The sequence below is a fragment of the Sebastes fasciatus genome, chromosome 12 (assembly GCF_043250625.1).
Source record: "Sebastes fasciatus isolate fSebFas1 chromosome 12, fSebFas1.pri, whole genome shotgun sequence".
Lineage (NCBI taxonomy): Eukaryota > Metazoa > Chordata > Actinopteri > Perciformes > Sebastidae > Sebastes > Sebastes fasciatus.
The window spans coordinates 32,899,622-32,912,773 of record NC_133806.1 but is presented as its reverse complement, the minus strand read 5'-3'; the positions used below and the strand labels follow the sequence as shown (position 1 = coordinate 32,912,773).

The window sequence follows — 13,152 nt, the reverse complement described above, 5'->3', positions numbered from 1 at the left end:
TTGCTGCTGACAGGCTCTGATTGTTATTATACGTGTCTGACTACATTATGGAGAGGACCCTACAGAGAAATCAAACCTTTTTCATACCTTTCACTTTCTGTCTGTTACTGTATCATGTGACTTTTTGCCGGAAGACAACGGTAGAAACATGAGTGAGAGTGGAGACACACCGGTGCTGTCAGAGTCTGTTGTGTTGGAGTACAGAAAGTGTAGCTTAGTGTTATCTAAAAGACTTTCAACATCATGGCTGAATATTTGGCTGATTCCAACCATTGGGATGAGACGGGAGATTTCATTTCTCTGCAGGGTCCTCTCCATAATGTTGTCAGACACTTATAATAACAATCTGAGCCTGTCAGCGGCAAAAAACAAACACTTTTAGTGGACGTAAACTGACGGTACCAGGTTGCCCAAATTATTACAAAAGTGTCGTCCCCATTAGTCACTTAGACACAAAACACGGGAAAATAAGGTCCAGGTTGAAAAACACCAAAGTGACCCTTTAAGTAGAGGATCTGAATACTTCCTCCACCACTGAACATGATGATGATGAACATGGTAAACATTATACCTGCTCAACATCAGCATGTTAGCATGCTGTTGTTAGCATTCAGCTCAAAGCACTTCTGAGTCAAAGTACAGCCTAACAGAGCTGCTAGCACGGCTGTAGACTGGTACTGTGCGTTCTAATACCCATACTACCATACTATCTATTGTGCCAGAAAAAGATTTAGTATGCCCCGATACATAGTATGATAGATAAAATACCAGGATGTCCTACTACATCTGGTCACATTTTGCAGTGTGCAAGCCAGCACGCTTTTCTGGCTATTCTGACCCACAATCCTCTGCCCAGCGGATATATGAGCAAGAAGGTCAAAGTTCAAGACACAATGTTGTGACGAAGTAGTATGTCCCAACTGTATGCATACTGCTTTATGACATTTCTTCCTACGTAGATAGAATTTTATTCATGGAAACACAATGTGATTCCAACAGTTCGAAACAGTTTCTCTTTTACTTTCGTTTGCTTTGCTGCAACGTGTCCAGATTGTCTCTGGCAGTGAAACATAGAGCCACTTCATAGAGGCTCACAGAATGTAGTCGACGGCCGTTTTTAACAATTCGGTTGTTTATAATCCTACACATGTACCTTTATGTACTAATGTGGGTTTAGGTGATGAGATAAATACATTACTATATGCAGATAGACTTCTGGCAGCCTGTGCATTGTGTTGTGTTGTGTTGCAGAGCATAAAACAAGTAGTGTTGCTGTTCGAGAGACATCTCATGAATATATGTTCCATTTATAGGTGTTTAATCCTATGGGATACTGCCGGTTTCTAGACACAACACTGCTCCAGCGCCTTCTCTTTAGTTCCTCAGATCTGACCTCGTACTCCGCTGCCGTCTTATTCACTGCTAATATTCAAATCTCATCACGTGGTGTCAATCACACAGCTTCTCCTCAAGTACCAGGACGATACCTTCTCAAGATTAATCAATTTTACACATCATCTCACTTCAGATTGTATTTAAAATCTCATCAATTAATCTCTTTAAAGTCACAACTCATTAATGTCTAGATACCATTAGCAGCTCATCTGCATTCACCTTTACATCATGATAGCTTTTATTAAAGTTCTAACTTGTGTCGTATTTTAATACGTTGTCATCTAATCAGCGTTGGCGTCGACATGTTTTCGTGGTCTTTTCTTACCTCTCGGAGCAGGCTGAGGGAGCGGCCGGTGATGGGAGCCGGGCTCGTGGAGGCCGACAGGACGGGAGGATGAGGAGAAGAGGAGGAGGATGAAGTGAGGATGGGAGGTGACGCCGAGGAGGAGAGGTTTGGTGGATGAGGGGAGGAGGCTGCGAGCACAGGAGGGGAGGATGAGGAGGAAGAGGAGGAGGAGGAAGAGGAGAGGACAGGTGGATGAGGAGAGGAGCGTAGAGGTTTCCCGCCCTGCTCTCGATGCGACGCCCCGTTCAGCAGCGCTCCCGGACGCTCCGCTCTGTCCTCCGTGTTCTTCGAGGACATGGACAGTAAAGCCTTCTCCATGTTGTCCCTCAGCGCCCGGCGCTCTGAAAACCAGCAGTCCACCTCCGTCTTGGACAGCCTGGTCTCCTGGGCCAGCTGGTCTGCAGCAGAACAGGGTTCAGTGGATCAGATGAGCTGCGTTACCTCTGAGTGGAAGGTTTTTTTGGAAACCTGGGAATTCAGTGTCTCTCCGGGGGACTTAAAAATGGGCTCATTAAAAACATGTCTGCTATTCCTGTCTGCAGGAACCCACCAGAGACGGGCCTGCAGCTCCGCTGGGGTCAAAGAAAATGAAGTGACTTGCTGTGAACTTGTATAAATAGAAGAAAACACTACTGGACTTCTTTAAGTAAATTTAACTTCTAAGTTACAGAGGGAGGATACTGAACTTCACAAGAACACAACTAATAAACGGACCAACTGATTCACACCCAATTTATCCTCCTTCAGTCAGTACATTTTTAAGAAGTACTTTCAATGTTATATCATATTGGTTTTTCAGGAACTTCACAACGTAAACAGATGCTAAAAATAGATTTGACTGACAAGCCCACTTTGTGCTTCATTAGCTACCGACCTGCAGGACGGCGGTGTTGTGTTTCTGTAGGCAAATCAAATGTGTATAATGTGCTCACATCAAGAGTCTGAATGTAGGATGAGGGCTGGGACCAGCAGGAAATAGCTGAGTAAAATAACATTTGTTTGAATGTACAGACAAGCTTTCAGTACATTAGATTCAATTACTTTTGAAGTGTCGAGGGGCCGGACATTTACATTTCCTATGTCTGATCTGCAAAACTAGGAATTTAAATGTGAAAACAATACACCTTTTTAATCTTAATTGTTTTAATAAACACAATGTTGTATTAACATCTTTTTTTTATTTGTATAGTTCAACTCTCCTAAATTCCCTCTGCTTAAACAGCCTGGGTTAAAACTTTTTAATAAAATAAATATTTCTGTACTTAACAAGACTTAACTAATGAATGGGCTAATGAGCCTACTAATAAAATTAGAATCCTCTAACAATCCAAAAATGTAAACACCCATAAACTTGGTGTTATGTTAGCAGATTTTTTAAATAATAAAAACACAATGATATGAACAGTCCGTAACAGCGTCAATAGTGTGAGTGGTAACGTTGATGAATGGGAATAAACTCTATTATTAAAATATTTTTTTATTTCAATTTAATATTTTTTTTACATATTTATAAATGATCAAAGGGCCAGATAGAGGTCGTTAAAGGGCCGGATAGAGGTCGTTAAAGGGCCTCCAATTCAATGGGTCTGCAGTACTGTACATGGTAGTGGTTTGCCACTTAGCATTTCTGTACCTGAAAAGGATGTTTTGAAGTATATAAAGTATTTTTCATTCCAATAGTTTAACATCTGGACACAAGATGTCTTCTTCACTGTGAAGTCAGTGAAGTCAAAACACATTTTTTGAGTAGAGGGGAGCATTAAAGCCCCCCTTCCATCTTTCTTGCCACTCTTATGTTATTTACTACGAACCAAAATAAGAACGAACCAACCACCAAATCGTAACTCTTCCCTCCCGAGACTTGAGTTACGTGATTAAGTTGTTGTGCATGTGAGAGGGTTGGTAGAAGGCGTTACCTAGCTCTGCCTCGGTCGGTGTGCCGCTTCTCTGAAAACTCTCCTCCAGCGCCTTCAGCTGTTCCGATGACTTCCCCTTCACCCTCTCCAGCAGAGGAAACTGGCTGGGGACCGCTTTCTTTACTGGATCGTCTTTGGGTGCTGGTGTCACCTCTGCTTTCACCAGCACCGGAGGAGGAGGAACGCCTTCAAGAGAGACACACAGAGAGAGAGAGACTTAGAGAGCAAAATATGCTAGTGATGTTTTCAAGACAACACGGCTAATTGATATAACACATGAAATGACATACAGTGCTTCAAAAATCATTCTGATTACTGACTACAATTAAGTCCAATTTGCGTTGTCAGTATATTTGTTTTTAGCAGTTAAAACCTTTAGAACCAAAAGGAGCTGGTTTAAAACCTACAGAAAGATGGACGGTGATTGATCACAGCCGGGGTGTTTTATCAGTTTCGATGTGTGGCACCGATCACACCACGTACCTTTGAGATTAAGGAGCCTTTGTTCACTGAACCACTTCTTTATCTCTCCTCTGGACAGCCCAGTGGTCTCTATCAGCCTGTAGATCTATCACACGACAAGATGCAGCAGAAAATAAAACACAACAAGAGTGGGTGTTTATCAGTGACAGTGGGGCGTAGAAAAAAAAGCCAGTAGCACTAAATTAGAAATTAAAAGCAGCTACAAAAACCTCAATGCCAAAAATCCCTCAAATATATATCGACCTTCTGAGGCACGGCACAAGAAATGTCATTTCACTCACTTATTCTTACCTCATCTTCCTCGGGGAAAGGACACTGTGTGTAGCTGGACCTCAGTACCAATAGCTGCTCCGCTGTTTTGTTGGGGTCGACTGTAAAACTCAGCACTTTGGGTGACGCCAGCTTGGACGTGACCAATGGCGCCGAGATGGTTTGAATGATGGAGGGTCGTTTACTCTCCGTGGCGATCATCGGGGAGGCCAGGGGTCGTTTGAGCGACTGCGCCACCTGCGGTAAAACATGGCGGAAACTTTGACCACTTCAAATCACGTGTCTTGTGTTTGTGCATGTTAACATTCCTGCCCGTGGTTTTGTACCTGGGTAGCCACGGTGAGGGCCAGCGGTGCACATGTGACAGTGGTGCCGTTGGCTACGGGAGTCAGCACCAGGCTGGTCTGTCCCAGGAGCTGACAGGGGAGGTGCTGCAGGACAGAGGCTGCCGACTGCATGGCTTTGGAGGCTGCAGCGGCAGACATGTTGGATGTTTGGGAGCTGAGCTGAGGAGTTACAACGGTGAAGGTGTGAGGCACAGAGGAGATGGTGCCGTTGAACATTTTCTTCCTGGCTTCTTCCACCTGTCATAGAGGGAAAACACTTGTTATACTTCTTAGTTTAACAAAAACATAAATCTCTAACCTGTATGCACTAGTGCGGTGCCTGTACCATACGGGCCTGTTCAGAGCGGGCTGAATGTTTGGACTGTGGTGTTGCTGCTTGGTGCTTTCTTGAGAACCCGCTCATACAAACAACTACACACATGACACTGGGCTTCCTTCCTTCCTAAGCAATACACTGGCCATGACATAGGCCCTGTTCAGACCTGGTATTAACATGCGTCCTCAGTAATCGGATCACAAGTGGACAGCTTTAAGTACGTCTGTTCACACCTGGCATTAGAATGCGTCTCCACATGCGTCTTCAGTGACCACTTGTGATCCGATCTCACTTCCCGCTCTATATGCAAATAAACACGTAGTAAACACACGGCCAATACAGCAGACGTTGTGACGTAATATTACATGAATGTCAGTAGTAATATCCTACATATTCCTGAATTCTGGTATATTGTATTAGCATTCAAATAAAAGGTTATTGTACCGGCGGTCCCCGTGGACCTCCACGCCGCTGGCACCACTGCTTTTGCCAGCCAACAGCGGGGCACAGCGCTCCAGAGAGCCGGGGAGGACAGAGAACAGGCGGGCGGGCGGTCGGGTGTCAGCTCCGCGCAAAGCAGCGGGACAAAAACACCGACACATCTCCGACAGTATGATAATAATACACTTTGCGTGCCTAGTCTGATAGTCTGTAGATATGCAGATAAGCTGATATGAGTGCATTCACACCTGTAATTAGAGCTGTCCACTTGTGATCCGATCACTAAGGACGCATGTTAATACCAGGTATCAGGGCCATAGTTGCGTCACACGCCCAGGTCACGGCTACTCAGAAACACCGGTGAAATACACTCTGGTCCACGGTAAAAAACACACCTTCAAGTCTGGCTACCTTTGGTCAGAAACACCAGTGAAATACACTTTGCGAATGTATTAATCTCCAAATAGGCAGATTAGTCGCTTGCTTTGACGTAGCCACCGCCGTTATAAAGTACAGCAATAGGGGCGTTTGGCCGGGGATGTTAAAAGTAAGCTGTTTGCTTGTTTATTCAAAGTTTATTAATATTGAATGCGTCGCGTCACTAAATTTGACACTGCACCTCCCTGGGTCCCCAACAATACACCAGCCAAGTGTGAAGTAGATCAGATGAATGGTTCTGGAGATATGTGAAGGACAAACACAGACAGAGATTCTGTGCTTCATAGTTAGACGGCTGCCAAGCTGCAAAGTGTTGGATGAAAATGATACTATTACATTGTTATTATCTGCCGTAATTAGAATACCAAAATCATTTAACGCCTCTCCTTCTTAACATCTTGACTATTTTCAATTATACCAGATAATCAAACGGTTGGTGAAATTGCAGGTTTCAAAATGGATAATATGGGATCATTTTTTGATTAACTTTATTGTTTAATTTATTGTAATCTGACTGGTCTGTAAGATTACTGGTTGGTTGTTTGTTTAAGTACTAATATCGAATCGAATATCTCATTATTTGGAATCTGAATGAAAGTTAATTTAGAGCATTTAAAATATCAGAAACTAGAAATACTGTTTCTATCACCATTATTATTATTTTGAGTCTCTGAGAAACCAGATGATATTTGAGATTCTGAGTTTAGAAAGGACCTGGTGAAATACACTAAACCTCACTTGAGGGAAGAGAATTGAAAGAGTGCCTCAAACATGATCATCATTACTGGGATTCCTACCTCCTCAGGCGACCAGCTGATGCCCTGTTTGAGCCTCTGTGTGGTGAACCACACTTTGATTTGCTCCTCTGGATGTTTGGAGGCGGCGGTGAGCCAGGAGAGCTCGGCCTGCGTCGGGTAGGGGAACTTGTTGAAGGAAGAGATGAGCGTCAGGTTGTCGTCCAGCGAAGGGTTGTATTTGGTTGTGTTGAGGGGCACTGCGATCTTCGGCACCTGGAATTATACATATTATACAGTAGGAAGCAATGGCGACTGAATGGCCTTTTTTTCCTCCAAAAAAAACCCAATGATTTCCACAGGTACTGTTTTCAGTTCACAAAGAAAACCATAAAATATAGCATGGTGCGTATTAAAAAACAAAAGCTAACACTTTATTTTAGGTGTCCCATAAAATAAAGGGGTATTTTTCCTTTTTTTGTTATTGTGGTTGAGAGAAGAACGACACTATTCTCATGTTTGTAGGCTAATTATGTTGGTAGAGCCAGGAGACAGTTAGCTTAGCTTAGCATAAAGACTGAAAGCAGGGGGAAACAAGTAGCTTGGCTCTGTCCTTAGGTATAAAAAACACCTACTACCACCTCGAAAGCTCATTAATTAATGTGTTATATCTTGTTTGTTTAATCTTTACAAATATTAAATTGTAAAAATGTGGATATCACGTCAGTTTCTGAGCTTTAAATGTTCTGGTAGGGTTGAGTTTATTACCTTTAGACGGCGCCAGGCTAGCTGTTTCCAGCTTCCAGCCTTTATATGTAGTGTACAGACACAAGAGTGGTGTTGGTTTTCTCATTTAACTCTTGGCAAGAAAGCAAATAAATGTATTTCCCAAAATGTCAAACTATTCCTTTAACTGTACGGGAAAAGAAAATGAGTATGGTTCCTCCACCGGGTGTCCTACCTGAGTATAGTTTAGAGGCCGCTGTAGGGAAGGCATGATGTGAGAAAGGCCTTCTGCTTTGAGTAGAGTCGACTCAGGGATGATGACCGTCCCGTTCACGTTGACCGCTGTGATCGGTTTCTTGGTCAAATCTGTCCGTTTATTATCCAACGACATTATTTTTGGTTTCCCGATCTTGACCGTGGTGGGTTTGCTGAGTGGCACGGTGCCCAGTTCGTCCCCTTTGCCACAAATGGCACCGGAAGTGTTGTAAATGACTGCGTTGTTACTGCAGCCCTCTATCGTCTGTTCTAAGATTGTCTGATTGTTCATTTTGATGCGTTTGAATTTAAAGTTGCTCTCCCCCGGGTGACACCTCTCGTTGTGTTCCGTCAGGGTGTCGAACTTCTTTGTGTTGAAGTTACAGACGGCGCACAGGTACAGGGGGTTGAGGATGACGTTGGGGTGGTTGGCGTCGACGTGCTCTTTGAACGTGTTGAGGTTCTGTGTGGAGAAGGGGCAGTATTTACACTCGTAGCCCCCCTGCTGTCGACGCTGAGGCTTGGACAGGTCCGGCGGCTCGGTGGCTGGTTTGTCTGGAGCCGCGGGAGGGTCCGAGGCCACGGAGGGCTCTGCCTCTGTTGAGAGATCCATTTCCACGGGCCCCTCCGCGGTATGGTTCTCCGTTGTTGTCTGGAAGAAGATAGTATTCAGATTAAAAGGACGCTTTTACTAGAAATGGCATTTTCATGTATTCCCTGTATACATCAAACAAACATCAATATACTAGTCGCGTTTACATCAACTCAGATTTATGACACGAGTCATTTTGAAATCAGTACACATCCACTGAAACACACAGAAAAGAAGAAGTAGGAAGAAGAAGAGAAGAAGAAGAGTAGGATGAGTTACTGTTTTAATATGACTCTATACATATATGTATTTAACTCATCCTATTAAAGAAAGCCAGGTGCTTTTGCCAGACACATTGAAAGCGTACCTCCATGTCGTCCTCTGCGTCATCATCCAGCTCCACCATGGTCTGCTCCGGTCGGATCATTAAGGGAGTGGAGGACTTCCGTCGACTGGACATGATGATGGATCCTGGGGTTGTCTGGGTGCACAGCTGCCCTCACTTGGTGCCTGTGCTTGGCCAGCGATGATATCAAGGAGGCTGAGGTGCCCAGGGTGCAGAATGCAGGACTGCTATCACAGAGTGCTGGGTGGATAAACAGTCTCAGGTGCCGAAGAATAGCCAGGAGGCCTGGCTTCTACTGGAACCCAGATGCAGGCCTGGGCTTTCTTTTATATGAGCAGAGGTAGCGAGCACACGACAGTTTCTGGGATGGGAGTGAGCAGCCGAGGAGTCTGAAGAAACAGTCTTCCCCAAGGGTGGGATTAGTGGCTGGAGTGAGAAGAGGGCAGTGGGAGCTGAAGGTCCGGTAGAGATGTGTAGTGTAGGTCGAGCTCGCTGACGGTGTCAGCTCCAGTGCTGGCCGACCTCCTGGAACTTCATGACAGGATGCTACCTGGATGGAAGGAGGAAGAGAAGAGCCAGAGGAGAAAAACGGATTATTATTAACGTTAGACAGATATTTTCATTTTGGCCTTCTTTTGTTTAAAAACACTTATTTGACCTTCATTTCATCTACTTCTGTTATGTATGACAAAAGTGCATTTCAATCAGGAAAGCCTCTTATGAATTGAATGATGATTTATTACAAAGTGCACAAATTATGAATAGTAACAGTCTTTGGCGATTTAGACCCGATGTGAAATAATGAAGGGGAAATGAAGCTGTAGTAGGATGTAGAAATATTCCCCCCGGGTCTAGACACTGGTGGTGGTGGTGGTGAAGACTGATGCAGGTCCGATGAATGAAGTGGAGCAGGATTACTCTGATGTGATGAATCTGGAGTGCATTTAATAAGTGAAACCAGGCCGATGATAACCTACCACTAGACGGAGTATGGAGACGTGACTGCCCAGATCTAAACCCTGATTTCAACTGGGAAGGTTTGGAGGCCTCTCACAATCCTGATCACCAACAGATTTACTTTAACTATGTTCATGTTCAGTGTGCGTTCAGAATGTATCTAACCCAACGTAAACTCCACTGCATGCATGATCCCTCATGTAGTTTAAGCACCGTGAAGGCCCCTGGCACTTTTGTTCACATGATATGGGACCAGGACTGTCCCCAATACCATATTTGGGGTTTCGAGGCCTCAGTGAGAAATATTCAAAAGTACTCCAAGCTTAGAGCTCTCTACTCTCGGTGCAGCGCAGCGCAGCAGGCTGACATGTTCTTCTGTCTGTCCGTCTCCATCTCCCCCGTTTCAGTGCCTGGGAAAGTGCCGCTGCTGCACCGCTGTACACACAACAAACAGCAACATCTGTCTGAGAATAACTAATAATAATTCATGTTGAATATGAATAATGAAGGATTTGATGGGATTATTCCTTATTGGATGGCCTATTTGGGGATTTAAACATTATTTCATACTTATATATAAAAAATAAAAATGTAAAAACGAAGCATTCGAAGAGTGATTTGGAGGTGGAATACCACGGCTACGGTCGAAGCTTGGAAGGATTCGGGTCAGTCTTATGTGGGACTGTCCACCAGTCTCATGGTTCTGGACTAAAGTGGCATCTAGCTCGTCAGGCTTGCTATCAGTGACCGGTGACGGTGACCGTGCTCGTCCTGCTGTTGAATGATCTGCCAAAGCTCAATATGACCAAGCTTAAAATGGGGATCGTACTAGCTGGCCTGACAGCTGCTAAAAAGATGATAGCGGTGCAGTGGAAGCCTCCTCACTCCCTTACCACCAGATACTACTGGGTCCTCACAGGTCTGGATGTTGTTTATCTGGAGTTGTCAACTGTCCACATTAATGGGACTAGTGAGACTAGATCAACAATTGGCGCTCTGCAGCCGATTCCCTTACATCTATTAAAATGATTCCTTCCCCTCAAACGCTGCCTCTCAAAGTGCATTTATATAACATATCTGTTTCCCTGTGTGGGTGTGTATACGTGTGTGTGTGTATGGGATGCATATTATTTTTTCTGATTGCATCGATGGAGTGCTAAGCATGTTCGTTTTTGTTATTGTTATAAACATCAAAAAACCTCAGTTTCACCACGTAAATCCACTTTATGTGGAGAAATTGGTTGTAAAAATGTTTGAGAGAAGTGAGACATTGGATGACACATGGAGGAGAATGAACAAAAATGAAGAATGGCTAAGAAAAGCCTTAGATCCCCTTTTAAAGTGCCTTTGAATAAGAGTTGCAGCAGGCACGAACGGGCTGGTTTGAGCATGTCAAGGAAAAGCAGCATGCTGGGTTATTTAAGCTCAGCGGTGTCCCGTGTGGATCTGCAGCGAGCCACCGTCCAAAAGAGGCAGTCGAGTCAACGGCCAGCCGGCGGGCGAAGATGGCTCAAAAAATGAACAAGGTCAAAAAAAAGCTGAGAAACAAAACAGAGCAGAGCAGATGGTCTACAGGTGGTTGACTGCCAGACCACAACAACACTGGGGCTGAAGAGAAAAGAAAAGAAAGGCCAACGCCCTCAACAAGAAACTAATTGCAGTGGGCTGAGGAGCAATCACTGGAGGTCTGAAGCACCACCCTGCCTAATGAGTATTTGTTGTTTCATGCTGATGAAGGAGTGTGTTGAGAAATCCAGAGTACATGCAACCCCACAACTCTACGCAGATCTGGAGGCAATAATATTTTAAAGTGTTTTTATCTCCGTGTTTATGACACAACTACAAATGTAATCATAAAACCTTAAAGGAGAAAGTGGCCGACGTGATGGAGAAGAGATGATACACAAGTTAGTGATTATGCAAAGTAGAGCTGGAACGATTCCTTGGTTAAAAGACAATTAATTGGCAACAACTTTGATAACTGCATAAGTCATTTATTATGCAAAAATGCCAACAATTTCCTGGTTCTCGGTTCTCCAATGTGAATATTTGCATGTCTTCTATGATGGTAAATTGAGTGTCTTTGGGATTTGGACTGTTGGTCAGACAAAAAACAATCAATATAAATATATCAACTTGGGCTCTGGCAACTTCACATGTTTCACTATTTTCTGATTTAGATTAATCGATTAATCGTCAAAATACTCGTCAGATTAATCAATAATGAAAAATGCATACAGCATAGTATCGCAATATTTTGTGTGGCAATATTGTATTGATACACGGACGTCAAGTATTGATCTTTTATTATATAAACTAACCTCTTAACAATCCGACCAATCCCGGGCAGCTATTCTGTCTTTCAGAGGTCATAGTGGGCTCAGTCTTAAAGTGAGAGTAAAGATACTGGTATCAGATGAAACTAGAAGACCGAAGGGAAGAACGCTAAATAATGCTCAAAAGTTACGCTAAATTTTGGTAAATTGGTAATTATGGTTTTAAAACACATTGAGACCTGAGATCCTGACTGACATTGCCGTCTTTAAAACGTAATAAATCGCAGTATATCTTATCACAATACTCAGCATATCGCAAAATGTTTAAAAATCGCAATAAGATCGTATTGTGACTTATGTATCGTGATAATATCGTACCTAGGGATGTTAATAATGAACCGTTTAACCATTAACCAACATTAAGCATTTTAACCGATTAACACCATCGGTTAAAACGGTTAAAAGAAATATTAATAATTAATTAAAAAGCTGAGAAAAACTTGTCAGTTAAAGGAGAAAAGCTGGTCCACCTTAAGAGAGTCTGAGCCGGCGTTACAGATACAGGAAGTTGGCTCCCGTCTATAGCTCGCTTGAGTGGAGGAGTTGTAGTTTCGTAGCATTTATTCACCGACAAATAAACTGTACACACACTGTCTGCTACACCTACGTTCACAGCTAGAACGCCACCGACAACACACACACGGTCTGTCTGACACTCGCTATCGTTCCGCCGGGCAGACACACAGCAGACAACCTGCTAAACTAAACTAAATGTGCGCTGGAGACTTTTACTGGGAAAGTGGCTGTCTGCTAAGGTTAACGCTCCCAGACGGTGAACTGGGGACTCAGTTGTCTGTTGTGCTCATACACTGCAGCTGGCGCACCGCTGCATGCGAGGCACTTATCTTGTCGGTTAACGGTAATTGTACCGTAAGGCCTCTGGGGATTCCCACCCCTAGTTCATTGGCTCTTGTATTTCATGTGTTGTGTGATTTCTGCTGCATTTACAGTATACTTTCTGCTAAGCTGCCAACATTAGAACATGTTCTGGAGTCTCTATATAAAGGACCGTTGTTTTCCATCAGTGGTGATCGCAAAACACTATTCACTGATCAGTATACTTGCTGATGGAAGTTGTCGTAATAAATATTGGCACAGCTTTTCTAATACAGCAGTTGCACAATCACAACAATATGAGCAACAATCTTTGAGGGCATATGAACTTTGGCCCCTTCCAACACACACCTGCTCTAATTATAGTTTGTCTCGTTAACTTGGCTGAGAGACGAGAGGAGTTCAGGCGGCAGCTGTATT

At 43.7% G+C, this 13,152-nt stretch overlaps 1 protein-coding gene across 6 annotated transcripts in view; it reads right to left on the bottom strand.

Moving 5' to 3' along the window:
- zhx2a (zinc fingers and homeoboxes 2a) overlaps positions 1–13,152 on the bottom strand; it is a 38,294-nt gene that overhangs the window by 4,255 nt on the left and 20,887 nt on the right. For 3 of the 6 annotated variants that reach the window (XM_074654759.1, XM_074654760.1, XM_074654763.1), the window contains 8 exons: positions 8,627–9,155; positions 7,648–8,319; positions 6,750–6,962; positions 4,737–4,994; positions 4,432–4,647; positions 4,141–4,225; positions 3,658–3,843; positions 1,721–2,139 (listed from right to left, as the gene is read on the bottom strand). In XM_074654759.1, coding sequence (XP_074510860.1) covers positions 1,721–2,139; positions 3,658–3,843; positions 4,141–4,225; positions 4,432–4,647; positions 4,737–4,994; positions 6,750–6,962; positions 7,648–8,319; positions 8,627–8,719 — 2,142 coding nt within the window. In that variant the 5' untranslated portion in view covers positions 8,720–9,155. The remainder of the gene's footprint in view (positions 1–1,720; positions 2,140–3,657; positions 3,844–4,140; positions 4,226–4,431; positions 4,648–4,736; positions 4,995–6,749; positions 6,963–7,647; positions 8,320–8,626; positions 9,156–13,152) is intronic. The other 3 variants (XM_074654761.1, XM_074654762.1, XR_012596420.1) reach the window with 2 other exon arrangements.